This window comes from Oncorhynchus masou, chromosome 25 (assembly GCF_036934945.1).
Source record: "Oncorhynchus masou masou isolate Uvic2021 chromosome 25, UVic_Omas_1.1, whole genome shotgun sequence".
NCBI lineage: Eukaryota > Metazoa > Chordata > Actinopteri > Salmoniformes > Salmonidae > Oncorhynchus > Oncorhynchus masou.
In genome coordinates this window covers 12,525,648-12,549,920 of record NC_088236.1, presented here as the reverse complement: position 1 = coordinate 12,549,920, position 24,273 = coordinate 12,525,648, and the positions used below count along the sequence as shown (strand labels likewise).

Sequence of the window (24,273 nt, the reverse complement as noted above, 5' to 3'; positions counted from 1 at the left end):
TGACTTCAGTCAATTTGGCTGGATTCCTTTTTGGTAAACCATTCTTGAATCACATTCCTCTCCTTCTGTCACATTCCTCTCCAAGTCCAACTCCTTGAGGGTCACAAAAACCCAACAGCATTGCAGTTCCTTGACAACTGGTGAGCCTAATCACCCTCCTTCAAAGGCACTTAAATCTTTTGTCTTGCCATTCACCCTTTGAATGGCACACAGTACAAACTCCATGTCTGTTGTCTCAAGTCTTCAAAAATCCTTATCACATTCCTCTCCTTTTCCTGTCTTCTCCCCTTCATCACACTGATTGGCAGATTTAACAAGGGCATCAAAAGGATCAGGCATCATATGACCTGGCCTCCAGTCAATCACCCGACCTCAACCCAATTCCTCTCCTCCAGTCACATTCCTCTCCTTGAGATGGGGGATGAGTCCTTGACTGCATTCCTCTCCTCCAGTCAAAGGCCAAGATTTCATTTGAACTCATTCAAGACTGAGGAAAGCATCCCAGGTGATTTGTTTAGTTGACAATTGTCATCAAGGCAAAGGCTATTTAAGCTACTATTATTTTTAAACACTTTTTTGGCTACTACATTATTCCATGTGTTATTTCATAGTTTTGATGTCTTCACTATTATTCTACAATGTAGAAAATAGAAAAAATAAAGAAAAACCCTGGAATGAGTAAGTGTGTCCAAACTTTTGACTGGTACTGTATGTGGACTAAAACAAAAGCTACATATCTCAGAAGGACATAGAAGTGTTAACTGTTTTGTACCCCTCTGTCCCTCTCCCAGTCAGGCTGACCTGTATTAACCCCATTCATCCCTCTCCTCCAGATGAGGCACACCATCCCTCTCTTCGCTTTCTCCTCTTTCCTCTTAACTGATATCTAACACTTCATTCAGTGAGATCAGACATAGTGCACCTTTCTTCTCTCCCGCTCTCTCTCCTTCAGTCACATTCCTCTCCTTCTCCCTCCTTCAGTCACATTCCTCTCCTTCTGTCACAATCCTCTCCTTCAGTCACATTCCTCTCCTTCTCCCTCCCAGTCACATTCCTCTCCTTCTGTCACAATCCTCTCCTTCAGTCACATTCCTCTCCTTCTCCCTCCTTCAGTCACATTCCTCTCCCTTCTGTCACATTCCTCTCCTCCAGTCACATTCCTCTCCTTCAGTCACATTCCTCTCCTTCAGTCACATTCCTCTCCTTCAGTCACATTCCTCTCCTTCAGTCACATTCTTCTCTCTCCTTCAGTCACATTCCTCTCCTTCAGTCACATTCCACTCCTTCAGTCACATTCCATTCTTCTTCCTTCAGTCACATTCCACTCCTTCAGTCACATTCCCTCCTTCAGTCACATTCCACTCCTTCAGTCACCTTCCAGTCACATTCCTTCCTTCAGTCACATTCCTCTCCTTCAGTCACATTCCTCTCCTTCTGTCACATTCCTCTCCTTCTATCTCTCCTTCAGTCACATTCCTCTCCTTCAGTCACATTCCTCTCCTCCTTCAGTCACATTCCTCTCCTTCAGTCACATTCCTCTCCTCTCTCTCCTTCAGTCACATTCCTCTCCTTCTCTCTCCTCCAGTCACATTCCTCTCCTTCAGTCACATTCCTCTCCTTCAGTCACATTCCTCTCCTTCAGTCACATTCCTCTACTTCTCTCTCTCCTTCAGTCACATTCCTCTCCTTCTGTCACATTCCTCTCACTTCTGTCACATTCTTCTCTCCTTCAGTCACATTCCTCTCCTTCTCTCTCCTTCAGTCACATTCCTCTCCTCCTCTCACATTCCTCTCCTCCAGTCACATTCCTCTCCTTCAGTCACATTCCTCTCCTTCAGTCACATTCCTCTCCTTCACATCTCTCCTTCAGTCACATTCCTCTCCTTCAGTCACATTCCTCTCCTCCAGTCACATTCCTCTCCTTCAGTCACATTCCTCTCCTTCTCATTCCTCTCCTTCAGTCACATTCCTCTCCTCATTCTCTCTCCTCCAGTCACATTCCTCTCCTTCAGTCACATTCCTCTCCTTCAGTCACATTCCTCTCCTTCTCCTCTCCTCTCCTTCAGTCACATTCCTCTCCTTCTGTCACATTCCTCTCCTTCAGTCACATTCCTCTCCTTCAGTCACATTCTCTCCTTCAGTCACATTCCTCTCTTCCTTCAGTCACATTCCTCTCCTTCAGTCACATTCCTCTCCTTCTCTCCTCTCCTTCAGTAACATTCCTCTCCTTCTCTCTCCTTCAGTCACATTCCTCTCCTTCTCACATTCCTCTCCTTCAGTCACATTCCTCTCCTTCTCTCTGCTTCAGTCACATTCCTCTCCTTCTCTCTCCTTCAGTCACATTCCTCTCCTTCTCCCTCCTTCAGTCACAATCCTCTCCTTCAGTCACATTCCCTCCTCCTTCTCCCTCCTTCAGTCATATTCCTCTCCTTCTCCATTCCTCTCCTTCAGTCACATTCCTCTCCTCCTCTCAGTCACATTCCTCTCCTTCTCCCTCCTTCAGTCACATTCCTCTCCTCTCCTCTCCTTCAGTCACATTCCTCTCCTTCTCCCTCCTTCAGTCACATTCCTCTCCTTCAGTCACTCTCTCCTTCAGTCATTCCTCTCCTTCAGTCACATTCCTCTCCTTCTGTCACATTCCTCTCCTTCAGTCACATTCCTCTCCTCATTCCTCTCCTTCAGTCACATTCCTCTCCTTCAGTCACATTCCTCTCCTCCAGTCACATTCCTCTCCTCCAGTCACATTCCTCTCCTTCAGTCACATTCCTCTCCTTCAGTCACATTCCTCTCCTTCAGTCACATTCCCCTCCTTCAGTCACATTCCTCTCCTCTCTCTCTCCTTCAGTCACATTCCTCTCCTCTCTCTCCTTCAGTCACATTCCTCTCCTTCTCTGTACTTCATTATTATTCCTCTCGGCCTACTTGACTGGCTCTCTTGTCCATCTGTCTGTCTGTTTGTTAATCTGTCTATTCTCTGACGTTCTTTTCCTTTAGTCTCACTCCATCCATTGTGTGTATGTTTTTCTCCTCTCTGTCCATCCCATTTATTTTCTCCCTCCCTCTACATTGTCACCCCCTCTACATTGTCTACACCCCCCCTACATTGTCATCTCCCACCCCTCTACATTGTCACCCCCCCCTACATTGTCATCTCTCCCTACATTGTCATCTCCCCCCCCCACATTGTCACCCCCCTACATTGTCATCTCCCCTCTACATTGTCACCTCCCCCCTACATTGTCATTTCCCCCTCTACATTGCCATCTCCCCCTCCCTCTACATTGTCATTCCCCTCCCCCTACATTGTCATCTCCCACCCTCCACATTGTCACCCCCCTACATTGTCACCATTGTCATCTCCCCCCCCCTACATTGTCATTCCCCCCTACATTGTCATCCCCTCTACATTGTCACTCCCCCTACATTGTCATCTCCCCCTCCCCTCTACATTGTCATTCCCCTCCCCCTACATTGTCATCTCCCACTCCCCCCATTGTCCACATTGTCACCCCCTACATTGTCATCTCCCCCACTACATTGTCATCTCCCCCTACACATTGTCATCTCCCCCCCATTGTCTACCTGTTCTTTCCAGTCTGAGTGAGCAGTGCCAGGTCCATCAGGGGACATGTGCCCGCCTCACGGCGGCAGAAAGCGATGATGTCATCGACTCATTGCAGCAGCAACAGACTCCACGCTGTCTGAATGCAACTTATACCTACCGCAATGGGAATCAACACCACAATACCCTGCCTCATAAAACAACAACCAATTCACTTAACCAATTCATTTGATTAACAGTCAGAGCGCTGATTTCACACTATTTCTAAAATATCAAATAAACACTACCTATGGCAGTCAGAACCAAGTATCCAGTAAACCAAGTGTCCAGAACCAGAACACAGTACACCCCAGTCAGTAAATCTAGCCTAACACATGGCATGTAAAGGACATTGCCAGTCCAGGGCTTAAAACCAGTGGGAAGACAGACCAAAGACACCATTGAATCCAGTGGGAGGACAGACAGACCATAGACACCATTGAATCCAGTGGGAGGACAGACAGACCATAGACACCATTGAATCCAGTGGGAGGAGACAGACAGACCAAAGACACCATTGAATCCAGTGGGAGGACAGACAGACCATAGACACCATTGAATCCAGTGGGAGGAGACAGACAGACCATTGCGACTGACTGACTGCTTACTGGAGCCTTGTATCCATGACAACATACATGGAGAAAGAAAGAGCGAGAGAGAGAGGCAGGGAGGGTAATCTCACTCCACACTGCACCCCTCCAGACTTAAGACAGAGGGGGTCTGAGTATTTATTTTGATTTATTTAACTAGGCAAGTCAGTTAAGAACTAATTCTTATACCACGGCCAAACCCGGACGACACCTTGCCAATTGTGCGCCGCCCTATGGGACTGCCAATCACTGCCGGATGTGACTCAGCCTGGATTCGAACCAGGGACTGTAGTGTCGCTTCTTGCACTGAGGTGTAGTGCTTTAGACCGCTGCACCACTCGGGAACACCTAGAGAGTGATATATTAGCGAGGGGAAAAGTACAGGAGAGAATATGAGCGAGGGAGAGAAGGAGAGAGAGGTGAAGAGGAGCGGAAGCAGAGTGAAGGACCGGGAGAACACAAAGGGGTTGAGTGAGTGGAAGGACACAGAGAGGGAGGGAGCGAGGGAAAGAAAGAATAGAGTGGGAGCAAAAGAAAGAATACAAAAGGAAAGAGGAAGCTAGAGAGAGACAGCATGTGAGACACAAAGGAAAGAGGAAGCTAGAGAGAGACAGCGTGTGAGACACAAAGGAAAGAGGAAGCTAGAGAGAGACAGAGTGTGAGACACAAAGGAAAGAGGAAGCTAGAGAGAGACAGCGTGTGAGACACAAAGGAAAGAGGAAGCTAGAGAGAGACAGCGTGTGAGACACAAAGGAAAGAGGAAGCTAGAGAGAGACAGCGTGTGAGACACAAAGGAAAGAGGAGAGGTAAAGATGGACAGAGTATGATGGAGACTTGGTATCACCCAGGGAGAGTGACCTATGATGGTAACCCTTTCCAGTGATGCTGATTAGATGATGTATAGTAGAGAGAAAGGAGAGATAAATTAAGATAGAGAGATAAAGGGGTGTTGACCCTTACAAGTGATGCTGATTTGATGGTGGAGAAGTTGTTGTGGCGGTAGTTGTGTGCCTGGCTCATGTCAGAGGATAATGGCATCAGCTCCGGCCTGAGGTCAGGTTTCAGACCATTATCCCAGTTATACCTGTGGTCCTGAGGAGCGAGAGCGAGAGACAGACAGGAGAAATGTTGAATTACATGGCCTGTAACTTCAAAACCTAAATGTAACTGTCGTTGATATAATTGAACGTTGCATTATTCGTAGCCAAATGATTCTTAATATAGGGCGTCTGGTGGAGAGGATAGGTATGGTGGTTGTTCTCTCATAGTTCTGTAGTTCCACTGGTCGGTAGTGAACAGTTTTGTACTGAACTCAAGCCAACGTTAGATGGTTAGACTATCAAATTGGAGTGTGTATAAAACCTACATACTTTTTGAACGTTCATGACCGGTTGACCAGTTACAGTGCCTTTAGAAATTATTCATTTTACACATTTTGTTGTGTTACAGCCTGAATTTAAAACAGATTAAATGTATTTGTTGTGGTCTTTCTTATGCCTACCCATGTATTTCCATGGAAATATAAGATTTATTTGGAAAATAATAAAATCTTCTTTTTAAAATATTCATGATTTATCATCATTTAGCTTATCATGAGGTACTCTACCTCAGGCGAGCAATACATTTAATATTATAGATATAGCAATATCTTTAATATTAGACATGGCGCAACAGCTGTTATTGACAAATAAACACACCCCCACCCCTTGTCTTGTCAGAGTTAACTGTTCTGTCCTGCCGATGCACAGAAAACCCAGCCAACTGTATATTATCTGTGTCGTCATTCAGCCACGACTCGGTGAAACACAATATATTAGTTTTTAATGTCCCGTTGGTAGGATAGTCTCGAACGGAGATCATCCAGTTTATTTTCCAGTGATTTCACGTTGGCCAATAGAATGGATGGTAGAGGCAATTTACAAACAATGTGAAAAAACAAAAAATACAGTTGGTTAGGAGCCCATGAAACGGCAGCCATCCCCTCCGGCCTGCACAGAATAAAAATATTCCAAAACATGCAACAAGCCACTAAAGTAATGCTGCAAAAAATGTGTCAAAGCAAATTACTTTTTGTCTTGAATACAAAGTGTTTGGGGCAAATCCAATACAGTAATACAATATATTACTGTAAAAGACACAATATTTTCATAGTGGCGGCATGGGTATGCTTGTAATCATTAAGGACTGGGGAGTTTTTCAGGACAAAAAAATAAACAGAATAGAGCTAACCACAGGCAAAATCCTAAAGGAAAACCTGGTTCAGTCTGATTTCCACCAGACACTAGGAGATTAATTCACCTTTCAGCAGGACAAAAAAAAAGTATCTTAGAGACTTACCCAGAAAGACTCAAAGGTGATTCTGACATGTATTAACTTATCTAATCAAGATACTGTATATTTGTGTTTTATTTTACAAATGTACATTTTTTTCTTCCACTTTCACTTGAGTATTTTGTGTAGATCGTTGACAAAAAATGACAATTAAATCTATTTTAATCCCACTTTGTAAAACAACAAAACGTGGAAAGAGTAAAGGGGTGTGAATACTTTCCGAAGGCGCAGTACATGTAGGAAAAGGACCTCTTTATCAGTGTGAATCTATAGACAGACAACATGCCACCTTCTCTTGTTCCTATACACCCATTCTGGCCTTGTGACATATCAGCAACCCACACACCCATCGTTAATAACAGTTAACTAAACGATAAAGACCTGGAAAGACGTGGCTGAAGAGGAGGAAACAAACATCTCATAATCTGCTAGTTTGAAGTGTATGCCTGTGTGTGCTGTGATGCCTGAGACATGCAGGTGTCATGACGTTGCCCTCTTTGGGTACAGCAAGCCCCATCCCCTTCTCCCTGTCTCCTACACCCAGGCTGCTGTGGTCAGAGAGAGGTCATAAATTCCTGGAGGAGATTATCTCCTCATGGCCACAGTATAGAAACAGAGTGAATATTCATAGAGAATCAAGGAATTTCTTCCACCTCACAGAACTTGAGGTCCGAACAACATTTATGTTCTGGAGAAGGTATAAAATATCGGTGAAGAATCCAACTACAAACTGGTCCATTTGGTACAATTTTGTGAAACTCAGGGGAGCATAGGGCCACATTACCATAACGCTGTTTATATAATAGCATCATATAATTGTTGTATAAGAAGAATGAGTGAGGATGATACTGTTTGTAAAATTGTGTAATGTGATTTTGGACTGTTTAATGAAGGAAACTTAAATTCCCTTTGGAGTTGAACTAAATCAGAGAACCTCCCATGAGCACAGTTATGGTCGGGAATCCTGGGACAGGCCCTTTTCTGCTCTCCCGAATAAAACCCCCACTTTGAGAATTTCTCATCAGACCATGTTTCTCTCAATTACGAGAGGACAAAGGTTCCAGGCCAGACTGAATTTTTTAACCATCTCACGTGGTTAATTTTATTTTTTACTTTTTTTATTTTACCTTTATTTAACCAGGCAAGTCAGTTAAGAACAAATTCTTATTTTCAATGACGGCCTAGGAACAGTGGGTTAACTGCCTGTTCAGGGGCAGAACGACAGATTTGTACCTTGTCAGCTCGGGGGTTTGAACTTGCAACCTTCTGGTTACTAGTCCAACGCTCTAACCACTAAGCTACCCTGCCGCCCCGTTAAACTCTTAGACTATTGATACCGACAGAATAAGAACAAGTCTTTGATATTAATTGCTAGTCTGCAGCTAGGAATTCGGTATCATTGAACACGAAGACCGACAACCGCCGAAACATTCATTCTATAACGACATGAATGAATGTCACTCTGAACTATTCATTCTAACCACGGCAGAGAGGACGGACAAACTCTCCAACAGAAACTAACTTTTCAACAGAGACCCCGACGACACGCTGAGCGTAAATATATATGTTGATTGCAATTGTTCCCAAATGAGTGAACGTTCATGTGCAAAGGATTAGCATTTCAATTGTTATAATTATCAACTCTGTAGTGACTTCTCAGTCGACCCCCACTTCCCTTTTGTCTAACAAGCCGCCATGCCGGTTTAGCCCACTAGGGCACATTCCCCTATCATTTCTTGTAACCATATTTACTTTGTTTTGTTTGTGTGTGCACTTCTGTGATTGTTTAGTTAGTTAATAAATAAATGATTTAAGACAATTGATGTATGGATGACTCATAGTGAAGACTAGGTTTGTGCAGATAACCAACAATTCACGACGTTTGGAATGAGACTAACGTGAGGTAAAGAAGAATTTGTTAATCAAAATGTCAAAATTTATATTAGAACTTTGTAATCTGAATATTTTCCTTGGTGCCCCGACTTCCTCGTTAATTACAGTTACATGATTCATCAGTTTAATCGCGTAATAAAATTACAGAGAATCTTTTGATAAAAACTAACATAACATAACATTTTTGTCACTTTAGCAGACGCTCTACGTCTTCAGTTAATGATAGCAAAGACACTAAGGTTATTCATTAATTCTGAATAATGTCAAGCATTCAGAAGTGTGTCCAGATCAACCCTCAGCCTGTGTGTCAATGCCTTCCTGAGAGAAGAGAAGAAGAGAGGTCAGGGCATCTTTGTTCTCAAAGTGTGATTCATGGAGTGATGATCTCTATCTCTGTGATTTGGTGTGTGTATCATCTTTACAGGAATCAAGCTGAGCAGCATTTTGTGGAAGAATTTCGATGGTTTCCATGGCATCAGTGTTTTTAATTGAAGGGTGTTGGGTTTGGTTAGGTTAATATAGTATGATTATATGAATACTCACCTTTAAGGTTTTTGTGTGTCTCATTGTTTGGGTCATATGATTGGAGTGTAGTCTGGCCTCCTGTGTGTCATTATTTGGGTGAGGCTCTGGAGTGTATCGCTATCCACCCTTGCTGTCTTTGCCTGGGGTTCCCCTCTTTCCACTGGGATTCTCTGCCTCTAACCCATTACAGGGGCTGAGTCACTGGCTTGGAGGGCTCTCTCATCCGTCCCTGGTGGGTCGTTACCTGGGTGGGTTGATTCACTGATGTGGTCATCCTCCTGTGTGGTCATTATTTGGGTTGTGCCGTGGCGGAGATCTTTGCGGGCTATACTCCAGCTTTGTCTCAGGATGGTAAGTTGGTGGAGTGAAGATATCCCTCCTGTGTGTCATTATTTGGCAAAGGGTTGGGGTTATATCCCTCCTGTTTGTGTCATTATTTGGGTGAGGGTTGGAGTGTATCGCTATCCCTCCTGTGTGTCATTATTTGGGTGAGGGTTGGAGTGTATCCTGTCCTATCCCTCCTGTGTGTCATTATTTGGGTGCTGGAGTGTATCTCCTATCCCTCCTGTGTGTCATTATTTGGGTGAGGGTTGGAGTGTATCGCTATCCCTCCTGTGTGTCATTATTTGGAGGACCTGAGCCCTAGGACCTATCCCCCTGTGTGTCCTTATTTGGGTGAGGGTTGAGTGTCGCCATCCCTCCTGTGTGTCATTATTTGGGTGAGCCCTGGAGGACCATCCCTCCAGGACTATTTGGGTGACATGATGACTATCCCTCCTGTGTGTCAGTTATTTGGGTGCTGGGCTCCAGTTTCAACTATCCCTCCTGTGTGTCATTATTTGGGTCAGGGTTGGACATGTATGAGCTATCCTCCTGTCTGTCATTATTTGGGTCAGGTTGGAGTGCTAGCTATCCCTCCTGTGTGTCATTATTTGGTTCAGGGTCTGGAGTGTATCGCTATCCCTCCTGTGTGTCATTATTTGGGTGAGGGTTGGAGTGTATCGCTATCCGTCCTGTGTGTCATTATTTGGGTGGGGTTAGGAGAGGTATCGTATCCCTCCTGTGTGTCATTAGCTGAGTTCGAAGGTCCCTCCTGGTTTTGGCATTATTTGGGTGAGGGTTTGATCGCTATTCCTGTGTTCATTATTTGGGTGAATTGGAGTGTACGAGAATCCCTTGTGTGTCATTATTTGGGTGAGGGTTGGAGTGTACAGCATCCCTCCTGTGTGTCATTATTTGAATAATGTCAAGGGTTGGAGTGTATCGCTAAATCCCTCCTGTGTGTCATTATTTGGGTGCGGGTTGGAGTGTACATAGCTATCTTTGTGTGTAAAAATTATTTGGGTCAGGGTTGGATGATAGCTATCCCTCCTGTGTGTCATTATTTGAATAATGTCAGGGTTGGAGTGTGTCCAGCTATCCTCCTGTGTGTCATTATTTGGGTGAGGGTGTTCTCAAATGGAGTGATGATCTCTGGCTCTGTGTATTGTGTATCGCTTTATCCCTCCTGTGTGTCATTATTTGGGTGAGGGTTGGAGTGTATCGCTATCCCTCCTGTGTGTCATTATTTGGGTGAGGGTTGGAGTGTATCGCTATCCCTCCTGTGTGTCATTATTTGGGTCAGGGTTGGAGTGTATCGCTATCCCTCCTGTGTGTCATTATTTGGGTGAGGGTTGGAGTGTATCGCTATCCCTCCTGTGTGTCATTATTTGGGTGCGGGTTGGAGTGTATCGCTATCCCTCCTGTGTGTCATTATTTGGGTGAGGGTTGGAGTGTATCGCTATCCTCCTGTGTGTCATTATTTGGGTGAGGGTTGGAGTGTATCGCTATCCCTCCTGTGTGTCATTATTTGGGTGAGGGTTGGAGTGTATCGCTATCCCTCCTGTGTGTCATTATTTGGGTCAGGGTTGGAGTGTATCGCTATCCCTCCTGTGTGTCATTATTTGGGTCAGGGTTGGAGTGTATCGCTATCCCTCCTGTGTGTCATTATTTGGGTGAGGGTTGGAGTGTATCGCTATCCCTGCTGTGTGTCATTATTTGGGTGAGGGTTGGAGTGTATCGCTATCCCGCCTGTGTGTCATTATTTGGGTGAGGGTTGGAGTGTATCGCTATCCCTCCTGTGTGTCATTATTTGGGTGAGGGTTGGAGTGTATCGCTATCCCTCCTGTGTGTCATTATTTGGGTGAGGGTTGGAGTGTATCGCTATCCCTCCTGTGTGTCATTATTTGGGTCAGGGTTGTAGTGTATCGCTATCCCTCCTGTGTGTCATTATTTGGGTGAGGGTTGGAGTGTATCGCTATCCCTCCTGTGTGTCATTATTTGGGTCAGGGTTGGAGTGTATCGCTATCCCTCCTGTGTGTCATTATTTGGGTGAGGGTTGGAGTGTATCGCTATCCCTCCTGTGTGTCATTATTTGGGTGCGGGTTGGAGTGTATCGCTATCCCTCCTGTGTGTCATTATTTGGGTGCGGGTTGGAGTGTATAGCTATCCCTCCTGTGTGTCATTATTTGGGTCAGGGTTGGAGTGTATCGCTATCCCTCCTGTGTGTCATTATTTGGGTGAGGGTTGGAGTGTATCGCTATCCCCCTCCTGTGTGTCATTATTTGGGTGAGGGTTGGAGTGTATCGCTATCCCTCCTGTGTGTCATTATTTGGGTGAGGGTTGGAGTGTATCGCTATCCCTCCTGTGTGTCATTATTTGGGTGCGGGTTGGAGTGTATCGCTATCCCTCCTGTGTGTCATTATTTGGGTGCGGGTTGGAGTGTATAGCTATCCCTCCTGTGTGTCATTATTTGGGTCAGGGTTGGAGTGTATCGCTATCCCTCCTGTGTGTCATTATTTGGGTCAGGGTTGGAGTGTATCGCTATCCCTCCTGTGTGTCATTATTTGGGTCAGGGTTGGAGTGTATCGCTATCCCTCCTGTGTGTCATTATTTGGGTGAGGGTTGGAGTGTATCGCTATCCCTCCTGTGTGTCATTATTTGGGTGAGGGTTGGAGTGTATCGCTATCCCTCCTGTGTGTCATTATTTGGGTGAGGGTTGGAGTGTATCGCTATCCCTCCTGTGTGTCATTATTTGGGTGAGGGTTGGAGTGTATCGCTATCCCTCCTGTGTGTCATTATTTGGGTGCGGGTTGGAGTGTATCGCTATCCCTCCTGTGTGTCATTATTTGGGTGAGGGTTGGAGTGTATCGCTATCCCTCCTGTGTGTCATTATTTGGGTCAGGGTTGGAGTGTATCGCTATCCCTCCTGTGTGTCATTATTTGGGTGAGGGTTGGAGTGTATCGCTATCCCTCCTGTGTGTCATTATTTGGGTGCGGGTTGGAGTGTATCGCTATCCCTCCTGTGTGTCATTATTTGGGTGAGGGTTGGAGTGTATCGCTATCCCTCCTGTGTGTCATTATTTGGGTGAGGGTTGGAGTGTATCGCTATCCCTCCTGTGTGTCATTATTTGGGTGAGGGTTTTGCTATCCCTCCTGTGTGTCATTATTTGGGTGAGGGTTGGAGTGGGTTGGAGTGTATCGCTATCCCTCCTGTGTGTCATTATTTGGGTGAGGGTTGGAGTGTATCGCTATCCCTCCTGTGTGTCATTATTTGGGTGAGGGTTGGAGTGTATCGCTATCCCTCCTGTGTGTCATTATTTGGGTGAGGGTTGGAGTGTATCGCTATCCCTCCTGTGTGTCATTATTTGGGTGATCCCTCCTGTGGTTGGGTGAGGGTGTATCGCTATCCCTCCTGTGTGTCATTATTTGGGTGAGGGTTGGAGTGTATCGCTATCCCTCCTGTGTGTCATTATTTGGGTGAGGGTTGGAGTGTATCGCTATCCCTCCTGTGTGTCATTATTTGGGTGAGGGTTGGAGTGTATCGCTATCCCTCCTGTGTGTCATTATTTGGGTGAGGGTTGGAGTGTATCGCTATCCCTCCTGTGTGTCATTATTTGGGTGCGGGTTGGAGTGTATCGCTATCCCTCCTGTGTGTCATTATTTGGGTGAGGGTTGGAGTGTATCGCTATCCCTCCTGTGTGTCATTATTTGGGTGAGGGTTGGAGTGTATCGCTATCCCTCCTGTGTGTCATTATTTGGGTGAGGGTTGGAGTGTATCGCTATCCCTCCTGTGTGTCATTATTTGGGTGAGGGTTGGAGTGTATCGCTATCCCTCCTGTGTGTCATTATTTGGGTGAGGGTTGGAGTGTATCGCTATCCCTCCTGTGTGTCATTATTTGGGTGAGGGTTGGAGTGTATCGCTATCCCTCCTGTGTGTCATTATTTGGGTGAGGGTTGGAGTGTATCGCTATCCCTCCTGTGTGTCATTATTTGGGTGAGGGTTGGAGTGTATCGCTATCCCTCCTGTGTGTCATTATTTGGGTGAGGGTTGGAGTGTATCGCTATCCCTCCTGTGTGTCATTATTTGGGTGAGGGTTGGAGTGTATCGCTATCCCTCCTGTGTGTCATTATTTGGGTGAGGGTTGGAGTGTATCGCTATCCCTCCTGTGTGTCATTATTTGGGTGAGGGTTGGAGTGTATCGCTATCCCTCCTGTGTGTCATTATTTGGGTGAGGGTTGGAGTGTATCGCTTATCCCTCCTGTGTGTCATTATTTGGGTCAGGGTTGGAGTGTATCGCTATCCCTCCTGTGTGTCATTATTTGGGTGAGGGTTGGAGTGTATCGCTATCCCTCCTGTGTGTCATTATTTGGGTGAGGGTTGGAGTGTATCGCTATCCCTCCTGTGTGTCATTATTTGGGTCAGGGTTGGAGTGTATCGCTATCCCTCCTGTGTGTCATTATTTGGTGTATCGCTATCCCTCCTGTGTGTCATTATTTGGGTCAGGGTTGGAGTGTATCGCTATCCCTCCTGTGTGTCATTATTTGGGTGAGGGTTGGAGTGTATCGCTATCCCTCCTGTGTGTCATTATTTGGGTGAGGGTTGGAGTGTATCGCTATCCCTCCTGTGTGTCATTATTTGGGTGAGGGTTGGAGTGTATCGCTATCCCTCCTGTGTGTCATTATTTGGGTGAGGGTGTCATCCCTCCTGTGTGTTATTTGGGTGAGGGTTGGAGTGTATCGCTATCCCTCCTGTGTGTCATTATTTGGGTGAGGGTTGGAGTGTATCGCTATCCCTCCTGTGTGTCATTATTTGGGTGAGGGTTGGAGTGTATCGCTATCCCTCCTGTGTGTCATTATTTGGGTGAGGGTTGGAGTGTATCGCTATCCCTCCTGTGTGTCATTATTTGGGTCAGGGTTGGAGTGTATCGCTATCCCTCCTGTGTGTCATTATTTGGGTGAGGGTTGGAGTGTATCGCTATCCCTCCTGTGTGTCATTATTTGGGTCAGGGTTGGAGTGTATCGCTATCCCTCCTGTGTCATTATTTGGGTCAGGGTTGGAGTGTATTATCCCTCCTGTGTGTCATTATTTGGGTGAGGGTTGGAGTGTATAGCTATCCCTCCTGTGTGTCATTATTTGGGTGAGGGTTGGAGTGTATCGCTATCCCTCCTGTGTGTCATTATTTGGGTGAGGGTTGGAGTGTATAGCTATCCCTCCTGTGTGTCATTATTTGGGTGAGGGTTGGAGTGTATCGCTATCCCTCCTGTGTGTCATTATTTGGGTGAGGGTTGGAGTGTATCGCTATCCCTCCTGTGTGTCATTATTTGGGTGAGGGTTGGAGTGTATCGCTATCCCTCCTGTGTGTCATTATTTGGGTGAGGGTTGGGTGCTATCCCTCCTGTGTGTCATTATTTGGGTGAGGGTTGTATCGCTATCCCTCCTGTGTGTCATTATTTGGGTGAGGGTTGGAGTGTATCGCTATCCCTCCTGTGTGTCATTATTTGGGTGAGGGTTGGAGTGTATAGCTATCCCTCCTGTGTGTCATTATTTGGGTGAGGGTTGGAGTGTATCCCTCCTGTGTGTCATTATTTGGGTGCGGGTTGGAGTGTATCGCTATCCCTCCTGTGTGTCATTATTTGGGTGAGGGTTGGAGTGTATCGCTATCCCTCCTGTGTGTCATTATTTGGGTGAGGGTTGGAGTGTATAGCTATCCCTCCTGTGTGTCATTATTTGGGTGAGGGTTGGAGTGTATCGCTATCCCTCCTGTGTGTCATTATTTGGGTGAGGGTTGGAGTGTATCGCTATCCCTCCTGTGTGTCATTATTTGGGTGAGGGTTGGAGTGTATCGCTATCCCTCCTGTGTATACATCCCTGAGAGCTGTCATTCTTCAGGATGTGGGTTTAAGTTTGGTGTAGGTGGTTGTTGGCTGGGTGACGGTCTAGAAAGATTGAGGGGCTAGATGAGTAGTACCTTCTTGATGTGTGTGTTCATGTTTGTTTGCGTCATTCTTGAGGACGTGGGTAGTGTTGGAGTGAATGACTAGCTGGAGGGACACTGATCGTGCTAGTTTTATAGTGTGTGTGTGTCTCTCCTGCTGTCTGGCCGTCTCTCTCCTGCTTGGTGAGGGTTGGAGTGTATAGCTATCCCTCCTGTGTGTCATTATTTGGGTGAGGGTTGGAGTGTATAGCTATCCCTCCTGTGTGTCATTATTTGGGTCAGGGTTGGAGTGTATCGCTATCCCTCCTGTGTGTCATTATTTGGGTGAGGGTTGGAGTGTATCGCTATCCCTCCTGTGTGTCATTATTTGGGTGAGGGTTGGAGTGTATCGCTATCCCTCCTGTGTGTCATTATTTGGGTGAGGGTTGGAGTGTATAGCTATCCCTCCTGTGTGTCATTATTTGGGTCAGGGTTGGAGTGTATCGCTATCCCTCCTGTGTGTCATTATTTGGGTGAGGGTTGGAGTGTATCGCTATCCCTCCTGTGTGTCATTATTTGGGTGAGGGTTGGAGTGTATCGCTATCCCTCCTGTGTGTCATTATTTGGGTGAGGGTTGGAGTGTATCGCTATCCCTCCTGTGTGTCATTATTTGGGTGAGGGTTGGAGTGTATCGCTATCCCTCCTGTGTGTCATTATTTGGGTGAGGGTTGGAGTGTATCGCTATCCCTCCTGTGTGTCATTATTTGGGTGAGGGTTGGAGTGTATCGCTATCCCTCCTGTGTGTCATTATTTGGGTGAGGGTTGGAGTGTATCGCTATCCCTCCTGTGTGTCATTATTTGGGTGAGGGTTGGAGTGTATAGCTATCCCTCCTGTGTGTCATTATTTGGGTGAGGGTTGGAGTGTATCGCTATCCCTCCTGTGTGTCATTATTTGGGTGAGGGGGGTTGGAGTGTATAGCTATCCCTCCTGTGTGTCATTATTTGGGTGAGGGTTGGAGTGTATAGCTATCCCTCCTGTGTGTCATTATTTGGGTGAGGGTTGGAGTGTATAGCTATCCCTCCTGTGTGTCATTATTTGGGTGAGGGTTGGAGTGTATCGCTATCCCTCCTGTGTGTCATTATTTGGGTGAGGGTTGGAGTGTATCGCTATCCCTCCTGTGTGTCATTATTTGGGTGAGGGTTGGAGTGTATCGCTATCCCTCCTGTGTGTCATTATTTGGGTGAGGGTTGGAGTGTATCGCTATCCCTCCTGTGTGTCATTATTTGGGTGAGGGTTGGAGTGTATCGCTATCCCTCCTGTGTGTCATTATTTGGGTGAGGGTTGGAGTGTATCGCTATCCCTCCTGTGTGTCATTATTTGGGTGAGGGTTGGAGTGTATAGCTATCCCTCCTGTGTGTCATTATTTGGGTGAGGGTTGGAGTGTATCGCTATCCCTCCTGTGTGTCATTATTTGGGTGAGGGTTGGAGTGTATCGCTATCCCTCCTGTGTATACATCCCTGAGAGCTGTCATTCTTCAGGATGTGGGTTTAAGTTTGGTGTAGGTGGTTGTTGGCTGGGTGACGGTCTAGAAAGATTGAGGGGCTAGATGAGTAGTACCTTCTTGATGTGTGTGTTCATGTTTGTTTGCGTCATTCTTGAGGACGTGGGTAGTGTTGGAGTGAATGACTAGCTGGAGGGACACTGATCGTGCTAGATTTATAGTGTGTGTGTGTGTCTCTCCTGCTGTCTGGCCGTCTCTCTCCTGCTCTCTCACTCTGTCAGTGTTACCTTCTTGGTGTGTGTGCGTGTATGTGTGTTTGTCTGTCTCTGTCAATAACAACTTCTTGGTGAATGTGCGTGTATGCTAGCGTGTATCTCTCTCTCTCTCTCTCTCTAGGTGTGTGTACGTGTGTGTGTTTCTCTCTCTCTGTCAATAATACCTTCTTGGACTGTGTGGAGGACTCTAAGCTGCTATCGTAGTCGTGGTGCATCATGGTCATGTCGGAGCAGCTCTCGTCTAGGACCTCCTGCATGCTGTTGATGCTGCTGCTCTGGCTTCCTGTACTGACTGAGGTGCTGGGGAGGGAGTGGTTACTGCCCAGGCTGTTCATCTTACAGCTGGCCTGCTCACAGTCCTGGAGGAGAGAGAGATGGAAATCAGTATATACACACACTGTGGGAAATACACACACCTCTTGCCCCTTCCCACCCCTCAACTGTAAATATGGGTTTACAAATAGCCTCATTAGGCTTGGAGTGACCTTGATACAGCAGAAATAATGTCCTGCGATACAGAGTGCAACAGAGTCAAAGTCATGTTAAATAGCCCATAAATAGACATTTCACGTGGACAGACAGTATCGATTTCAGTCCTGTCCATCATAGCAGGATCAGCATGTTTGAGTGTGTCATACAAAACAGAGCTTGTGGCACAAAACCACATGTCTGGGTGGCAGTGAGGAGAGACCCCAGCACAGGGAAATCAATACCACACATCTGTGTGGCAGTGAGGAGAGACCCCAGCACAGGGAAATCAATACCACACATCTGTGTGGCAGTGAGGAGAGACCCCAGCACAGGGAAATCAATACCACACATCTGTGTGGCAGTGAGGAGAGACCCCAGCACAGGGAAATCAAAACCACACGTCTGTGTGGCAGTGAGGAGAGACCCCATCACAGGGAAATCAATACCACACATCTGTGTGGCAGTGAGAAGAGACCCCATCACAGGGAAATCAAAACCACACATCTGGGTGGCAGTGAGGAGAGACCCCATCTGTGTGACAGGGAAACCCCAGCACGGGAAACCACACATCTGGGTGGCAGTGAGGAGAGACCCCATCACAGGGAAATCAAAACCACACATCTGGGTGGCAGTGAGGAGAGACCCCATCACAGGGAAATCAAAACCACATGTCTGTGTGGCAGTGAGGAGAGACCCCAGCACAGGGAAATCAAAACCAGAATGTCTAGAAATGTGTTCATTTCTATATATTTATAAAAGCTTAATAAGTAAGGGCCAAAAAATGGTTGGAGAACTGAGAGGCAGGGCTATTACGACAGGGCTCTGTATCACTGTTCCGTCGCCCCAGTTCAAGACAGGTGAACAGGAGGACAGCGGTTTTCTTCATGTCGATCTTTTGTTGACCTCCGGGACACCTACAGTATTCCATTTGTGCCAGACCATAACAGGAGTTGAGTTGACTCCAGAGGCTGATCCACCCTGACACACAATGCATTGTTTTAATACTATATTCATGTCATCAAATGTTTCTGGGAACACATCTTACTGACATGTTTCAATAGTCCATGTACAGTTGAAGTCGGAAGTTTACATACACTTAGGTTGGAGTCATTAAAACTCATTTTTCAACCACTTCACAAATTTATTGTGAACAAACTATAGTTTTGGCAAGTCGGTTAGGACATCTACTTTGTGCATGACACAAGTAATTTTTCCAACAATTGTTTACAGACAGATTATTTCACTTATAACTTACTGTATCACAATTCCAGTGGGTCAGATGTTTACATACACTAAGTTGACTGTGCCTTTAAACAGCTTGGAAAATTCCAGAAAATTATATCATGGCTTTAGAAGCTTCTGATTGAGTCAATTGGAGGTGTACCTGTGGATGTATTTCAAGGCCTACCTTCAAACTCAGTGCCTCTTTGCTTGACATCATGGGAAAATCAAAAGAAATCAGCCAAGACCTCAGAAAGAAAAATTGTAGACCTCCACAAGTCTGGTTCATCCTTGGGAGCAATTTCCAAATGCCTGAAGGTTCCACGTTCATCTGTACAAACAATAGTACGCAAGTATAAACACCATGGGACCACTCAGCCGTCACACCGCTCAGGAAGGAGACGCGTTCTGTCTTCTAGAGATGAACGTACTTTGGTGCGAAAAGTGCAAATAAATCCCAGAACAACAGCAAAGGACCTTGTGAAGATGGAGTTAACAGGTACAAAAGTATCTATATCTACAGTAAAACAAGTCCGAAATCGACATAACCTGAAAGGCCGCTCAGCAAGGAAGAAGCCACTGCTCCAAAACCACCATAAAAAAAGCCAGACTACTGTTTGCAACTGCACATGGGGACAAAGATCATACTTTTTGGAGAAATATCCTCTGGTCTGATGAAACAAAAATAGAACTGTTTGGCCATAATGACCATTGTTACGTTTGGAGGAAAAAGGGGGAGGCTTGCAAGCTGAAGAACACCATCCCAACTGTGAAGCACGGGGGTGGCAGCATCATGTTGTGGCGGTGCTTTTGCTGCAGGAGGGACTGGTCCACTTCAGAAAATAGATGGCATCATGAAGGAGGAAGATAATGTGGAAAATTGAAGCAACATCTCAAGACATCAGTCAGGAAGTTAAATCTTGGTTGCAAATGGGTCTTCCAAATGGACAATGACCCCAAGCATACTTCCAAAGTTGTGGCAACATGGCTTAAGGACAACACAGTCAAGGTATTGGAGTGGCCATCACAAAGCCCTGACCTCAACCCTATAGAAAACTTGTGGGTAGAACTGAAAAAGCGTGTGCAAGTAAGGAGGCCTACAAACCTGACTCAGTTACACCAGCTCTGTCAGGAGGAATAGGCCAAAATTCACCCAACTTATTATGGGAAGCTTGTGGAATGCTACCCAAAACGTTTGACCCAAGTTAAACAATTTAAAGGCAATGCTAACAAATACTAATTGAGTGAATGAAAAACTACTGACCCATTGGGAATGTGATGAAAGAAATAAAAGCTGAAATATATCATTCTCTCTACTATTATTCTGACATTTCACATTCTTAAAATAAAGTGGTGATCCTAACCGACCTAAGACAGAATTTTTACTAGGATTAAATTTCAGGCAGGAATTGTGAAAAACTGAGTTTAAATGCATTTGGCAAAGGTGTATGTAAACTTCTGACTTCAATTGTACTTTCTCCACTCTTCCTCCTCATCCTGGCTCTCCCTTCCTCCTCCTCCTCCCGGCTCTCCCTTCCTCCTCCTCCCATCCTCTCCCCTTCCCAGCTCTCCCCTTCCTCTCCCCCTCCTGGCTCTCCCTTCCTCTCCCCTTCCCAGCTCTCCCCTTCCTCTCCCCCTCCTGGCTCTCCCTTCCCAGCTCTTCCCTTCCTCTCCTCCTCCTGGCTCTCCCTTACTCCTCCTCCCATCCTCTCCCCCTCCTGGCTCTCCCTTCCTCCTCCTCCCATCTGCTCCACTTCCCAGCTCTCCTTCCTCCCCTCCTGACCTCCCGGCTCTCCATCCTCTCCCCTTCCATCCTCACCTCCTCCTCCCTCCTCCCATCCTCTCCCCTTCCCAGCTCTCCCCTTCCAGGCTCCCCCTTTCCATCCTCACCTCCTCCTCCTCCTGGCTCTCCCCCATGTGTTTTTCCTGATATAGGATCTTCTTCATCTTACGGTACTGCAGGTTGTCCAGCTCCCTCACCGCGTCCTTGGTCCTCTGGATCAGATCCATGAGGACCCGCGGGGGGCGCTCCAGACGTACAAAGTCATGCTGGGGAGAAAAGAAAGTTTACAGGTTAGAGCAAACTAGGGTGGTTCGCCTGATATGAAAATGGGGTCGCGGGAGAATTTCCAAAATCCTGATTTTAAAAATAAAATAAAAAATATCAAAACAGGGTAGCCAAGTAGTTAGAGCGTTGGACTAGTAACCGGAAGATTGCAAGTTCAAACCCCCGAGCTGACATGGTACAAATCTGTCGTTCTGCCCCTGAACAGGCAGTTAACCCACTGTTCCTAGGCCGTCATTGAAAATGAGAATTAGTTCTTAATTGACTTGCCTAGTTAAATAAAGGAAATATATATATATATATATATATATTACAATATCGTCTTTGTATATCAATCATTTTAATGTGGTTAACCTTACAAATGTAAATGAAAATGATTCAAATCTAAAAGGTGAAATTCAACCAGAAAGCACCCTTAGATCATGGGAAAAGGTGGCACTTAACCGTTGCACTTGACTCATTCCCATGGTGAATGGCTAGGCCTGCTACGCTATGACACCACACACTATTGCAGAGACTTAGATACGAGCAGCTGTATTTGGTATGGGGAAAACAATGTGGAGAGTCAAAAGGCACATACACTCATTTCTATATCATGAGTTGAAATAAAAGATGCCAGAAATTTTCCACACACACAAAAAGCTTGTCTCTCTCAAATTCTGTATACAAATTTTCTTACATCCTTGTTAGTGAGCATTTCTCATTTGCCAAGATAATCCATCCACCTGACAGGTGTGACATATCAAGAAGCTGATCAAAACAGCATTTGTTATTTTATTAGGATCCCCATTAGCTGTTGCAAAACCATGATTATTACACATTTACATTTACATTTAAGTCATTTGGCACACAGGTGCACATTGGGCAGTTTTGTAGCAACACAATGCCACAGACGTCTCAAAATGTTGAGGGAGTGTGCAATTGGCATGCTGACTGCAGGAATGTCCACCAGAGCATTTGCAAGAAAACGTAATGTTAATTTCTCTACCATAAGCCGCCTCCAAATTAATTTTAGAGAATTTGGCAAGGTGTCCAACCGGCTACACAACAGCATACCACGTGTAACCACGCCTGCCCAGGACCTCTACATCCGGCTTGTTCACCTCTGGGATTGTCGGAGACCAGCCACTCAGACAGCTGATGAAACAACCAAATCATTTCTGCACAAACTGTCAGAAACTCTCTCAGGGAAGCTCATCTGCGTGCTCGTCGCCCTCACCAGGGTCTTGACTTGACTACAGTTCGGCGTCGTAACAGACTTCAGGGGGCAAATTCTCACCTTTTATGGCCACTGGCTGGAGAGGTGAACTCTTCATAGATGCATCCCGGTTTCAACTGTACCGGGCAAATGGCAGACAGCGTGTGTGGCGGTTTGCTGGCGAGTGGTTTGCTAATGTAAATAGTGTCCCATGGTGGCGGTGGGGTTATGGTATGGGCAGGCATAAGCTACAGACAATGAATGCAAGACCCCATGTCGCAAGGATTTGTACACAATTCCTGGAAGCTGAAAATGGTCCAATAGCCTGCATACTCAACAGACATGTCACCCATTGATGTTTGGGCTGGTCTGGATCGACGTGTACGACAGCGTGTTCCAGCTCCCGCCAATATCCAGCAACTTCGCACAGCCATTGAAGAGGAGTGGGACAACATTCCACAGGCCACAATCAACAGCCTGATCAACTCTATGTGAAGGAGATGTGTCGCGCTGCATGAGGCAAATGGTGGTCACAAGGTACCTGTGACCGATTTCCTTACATGAACTGTTGCATGTTGCGTTTAGATATGGGTTCAGAGCAGGACAATGCTCTATTCCATACCGAGGCATGGTAGTTATCGAGGGGGAGTGTTGGAAAGATTTTTCACATTGAGAGAATAACTGTTGTCATTCACAATGGATGTATAAAAACAGACATGGCTGACTTTCTTTGTAATGAAAATAAAATGTGTCTCCTTGCCTACGTAACATACATATTTGGTAAACTGAATTAACTGAATGCAAGCTTGCAGGGGAAATACAAAAACATTCCACAGATGAGTGACTGAATCAGTGGATTCAGATGATATAATTCTTATTGGAGAGAGTCTTTTAAAAGTGAGCCATGACCCCTACCCTCGCCTGTGCATGTTTCTAATAGAAAACAGCATCAGTAAGTGTCCCACATGAGTGATGACTGCTCACCTCCAACACCTGAAAGGGCAACTTTGGGACCTACTTCCTAATTCGTTTGACTGTGACCCTGGCTCAGTTGACATGCCGGTAAGTAAAATTAAACAGCTGATCGAGCCGTTATGTGACTGAATACATTCACGGGTCACTACAGAGGAGTTTTGGTTCATGACTCAAAGGGAATAAATACCCTGTCGGGATCACTCTGCTGCGTTCAAAGTAACTGGGAACTCTGAAATCTCAGAATTCCAACGTCAGTGCTTTCAAGACAACTGGGAAATCTGAATCTTGGGCCTCTTTCTAGAGTTCTGACTTTCCGACCTTAAGATCACTGACATCATGCTTCCACCTTGTATTTTTCAGAGTTCCCAGGTGTCTTATAGCACCATAAAACGCATGGTAACCTTCACCAGCTCATATCTATGTGAAGCTGGATTCACTACTCTCGTCTGCATTAAAACTACATATCCATCCAGGTTGGATGTGACCGCAGAGTTAAGGTGCGCTCTGTCGACTGCCCAGACTTTGAGGAGCTCTGACGCGACTTGCATCAACAACATCCATCTCATTAGTGGTAGTGAGATAGTGACTGTCATAGCCTCACATTAAAAGTATGTGATGATGAGTTGAAAATACAATCAGAAATACTGTTAGAATGTTTTAGCCCCAAATAAACAAGATAACATTGACTGTTAATTCCATAATGTTTTTCACATGGTTGGGGTGGCGAGAATTTTCAGCTATCAAAATGGGGTCGTGGGCCAAAAAAGTTTGGGACCCCTGAGTTCGAGGTCAGGGTCCATGAGGACCGTTGAGATTGGTGTTTTGGGGGTACTATTTAATGAAGCTGCCAGTTGAAGACTTGTGAGGCGTCTGTCTCAAACTACAGTGGGTGCAAAACCTGGAGAGGCCGACAAGCCACAGTGCCTTGCACCCACTGGGAGAATTTGGTGGAGGACCGGTGATGATCGGTTAAGTGTGCCTTGAAGATTTAAAAAAAAATCACTGACTGTCACCAGCAAAGCAACCCCACACCATCACACCTCCTTCTCCATGCTTCATAGTGGGAACCACACATGCGGAGATCCATTTACCTACTCCAAAAATCTCAAATATGGCCCAAAAGGACAGATTTTCACCAGTCTAATGTCCATTGCTTGTGTTTCTTGGCCCAAGCAAGTCTCTTCTTCTTATCGGTGTCCTTTAGTTGTGGTTTCTATGCAGCAATTCAACCACGAAGGCCTGATTCACGCAGTCTCCTCTGAACGGTTGATGTTGAGATAGGTCTGTTACTTTAACTCAGTGAACCATTTATTTGGTTGCAATTTCTGAGGCTGGTAACTCTTATTAACTTATCCTCTGCAGCATAGGTAACTCTCGGTCTTCCTTTCC

At 45.8% G+C, this 24,273-nt stretch overlaps 1 protein-coding gene across 4 annotated transcripts in view; it reads right to left on the bottom strand.

Moving 5' to 3' along the window:
- The window catches only part of LOC135513789 (serine/threonine-protein kinase TAO3-like), a 164,010-nt gene that overhangs the window by 16,576 nt on the left and 123,161 nt on the right, over positions 1-24,273 (bottom strand). For all 4 annotated transcript variants that reach the window (XM_064936719.1, XM_064936718.1, XM_064936720.1 and 1 more), the window contains 3 exons: positions 20,537-20,695; positions 17,119-17,313; positions 5,152-5,283 (listed from right to left, as the gene is read on the bottom strand). In XM_064936719.1, the coding sequence (XP_064792791.1) occupies positions 5,152-5,283; positions 17,119-17,313; positions 20,537-20,695 (486 nt within the window). The remainder of the gene's footprint in view (positions 1-5,151; positions 5,284-17,118; positions 17,314-20,536; positions 20,696-24,273) is intronic.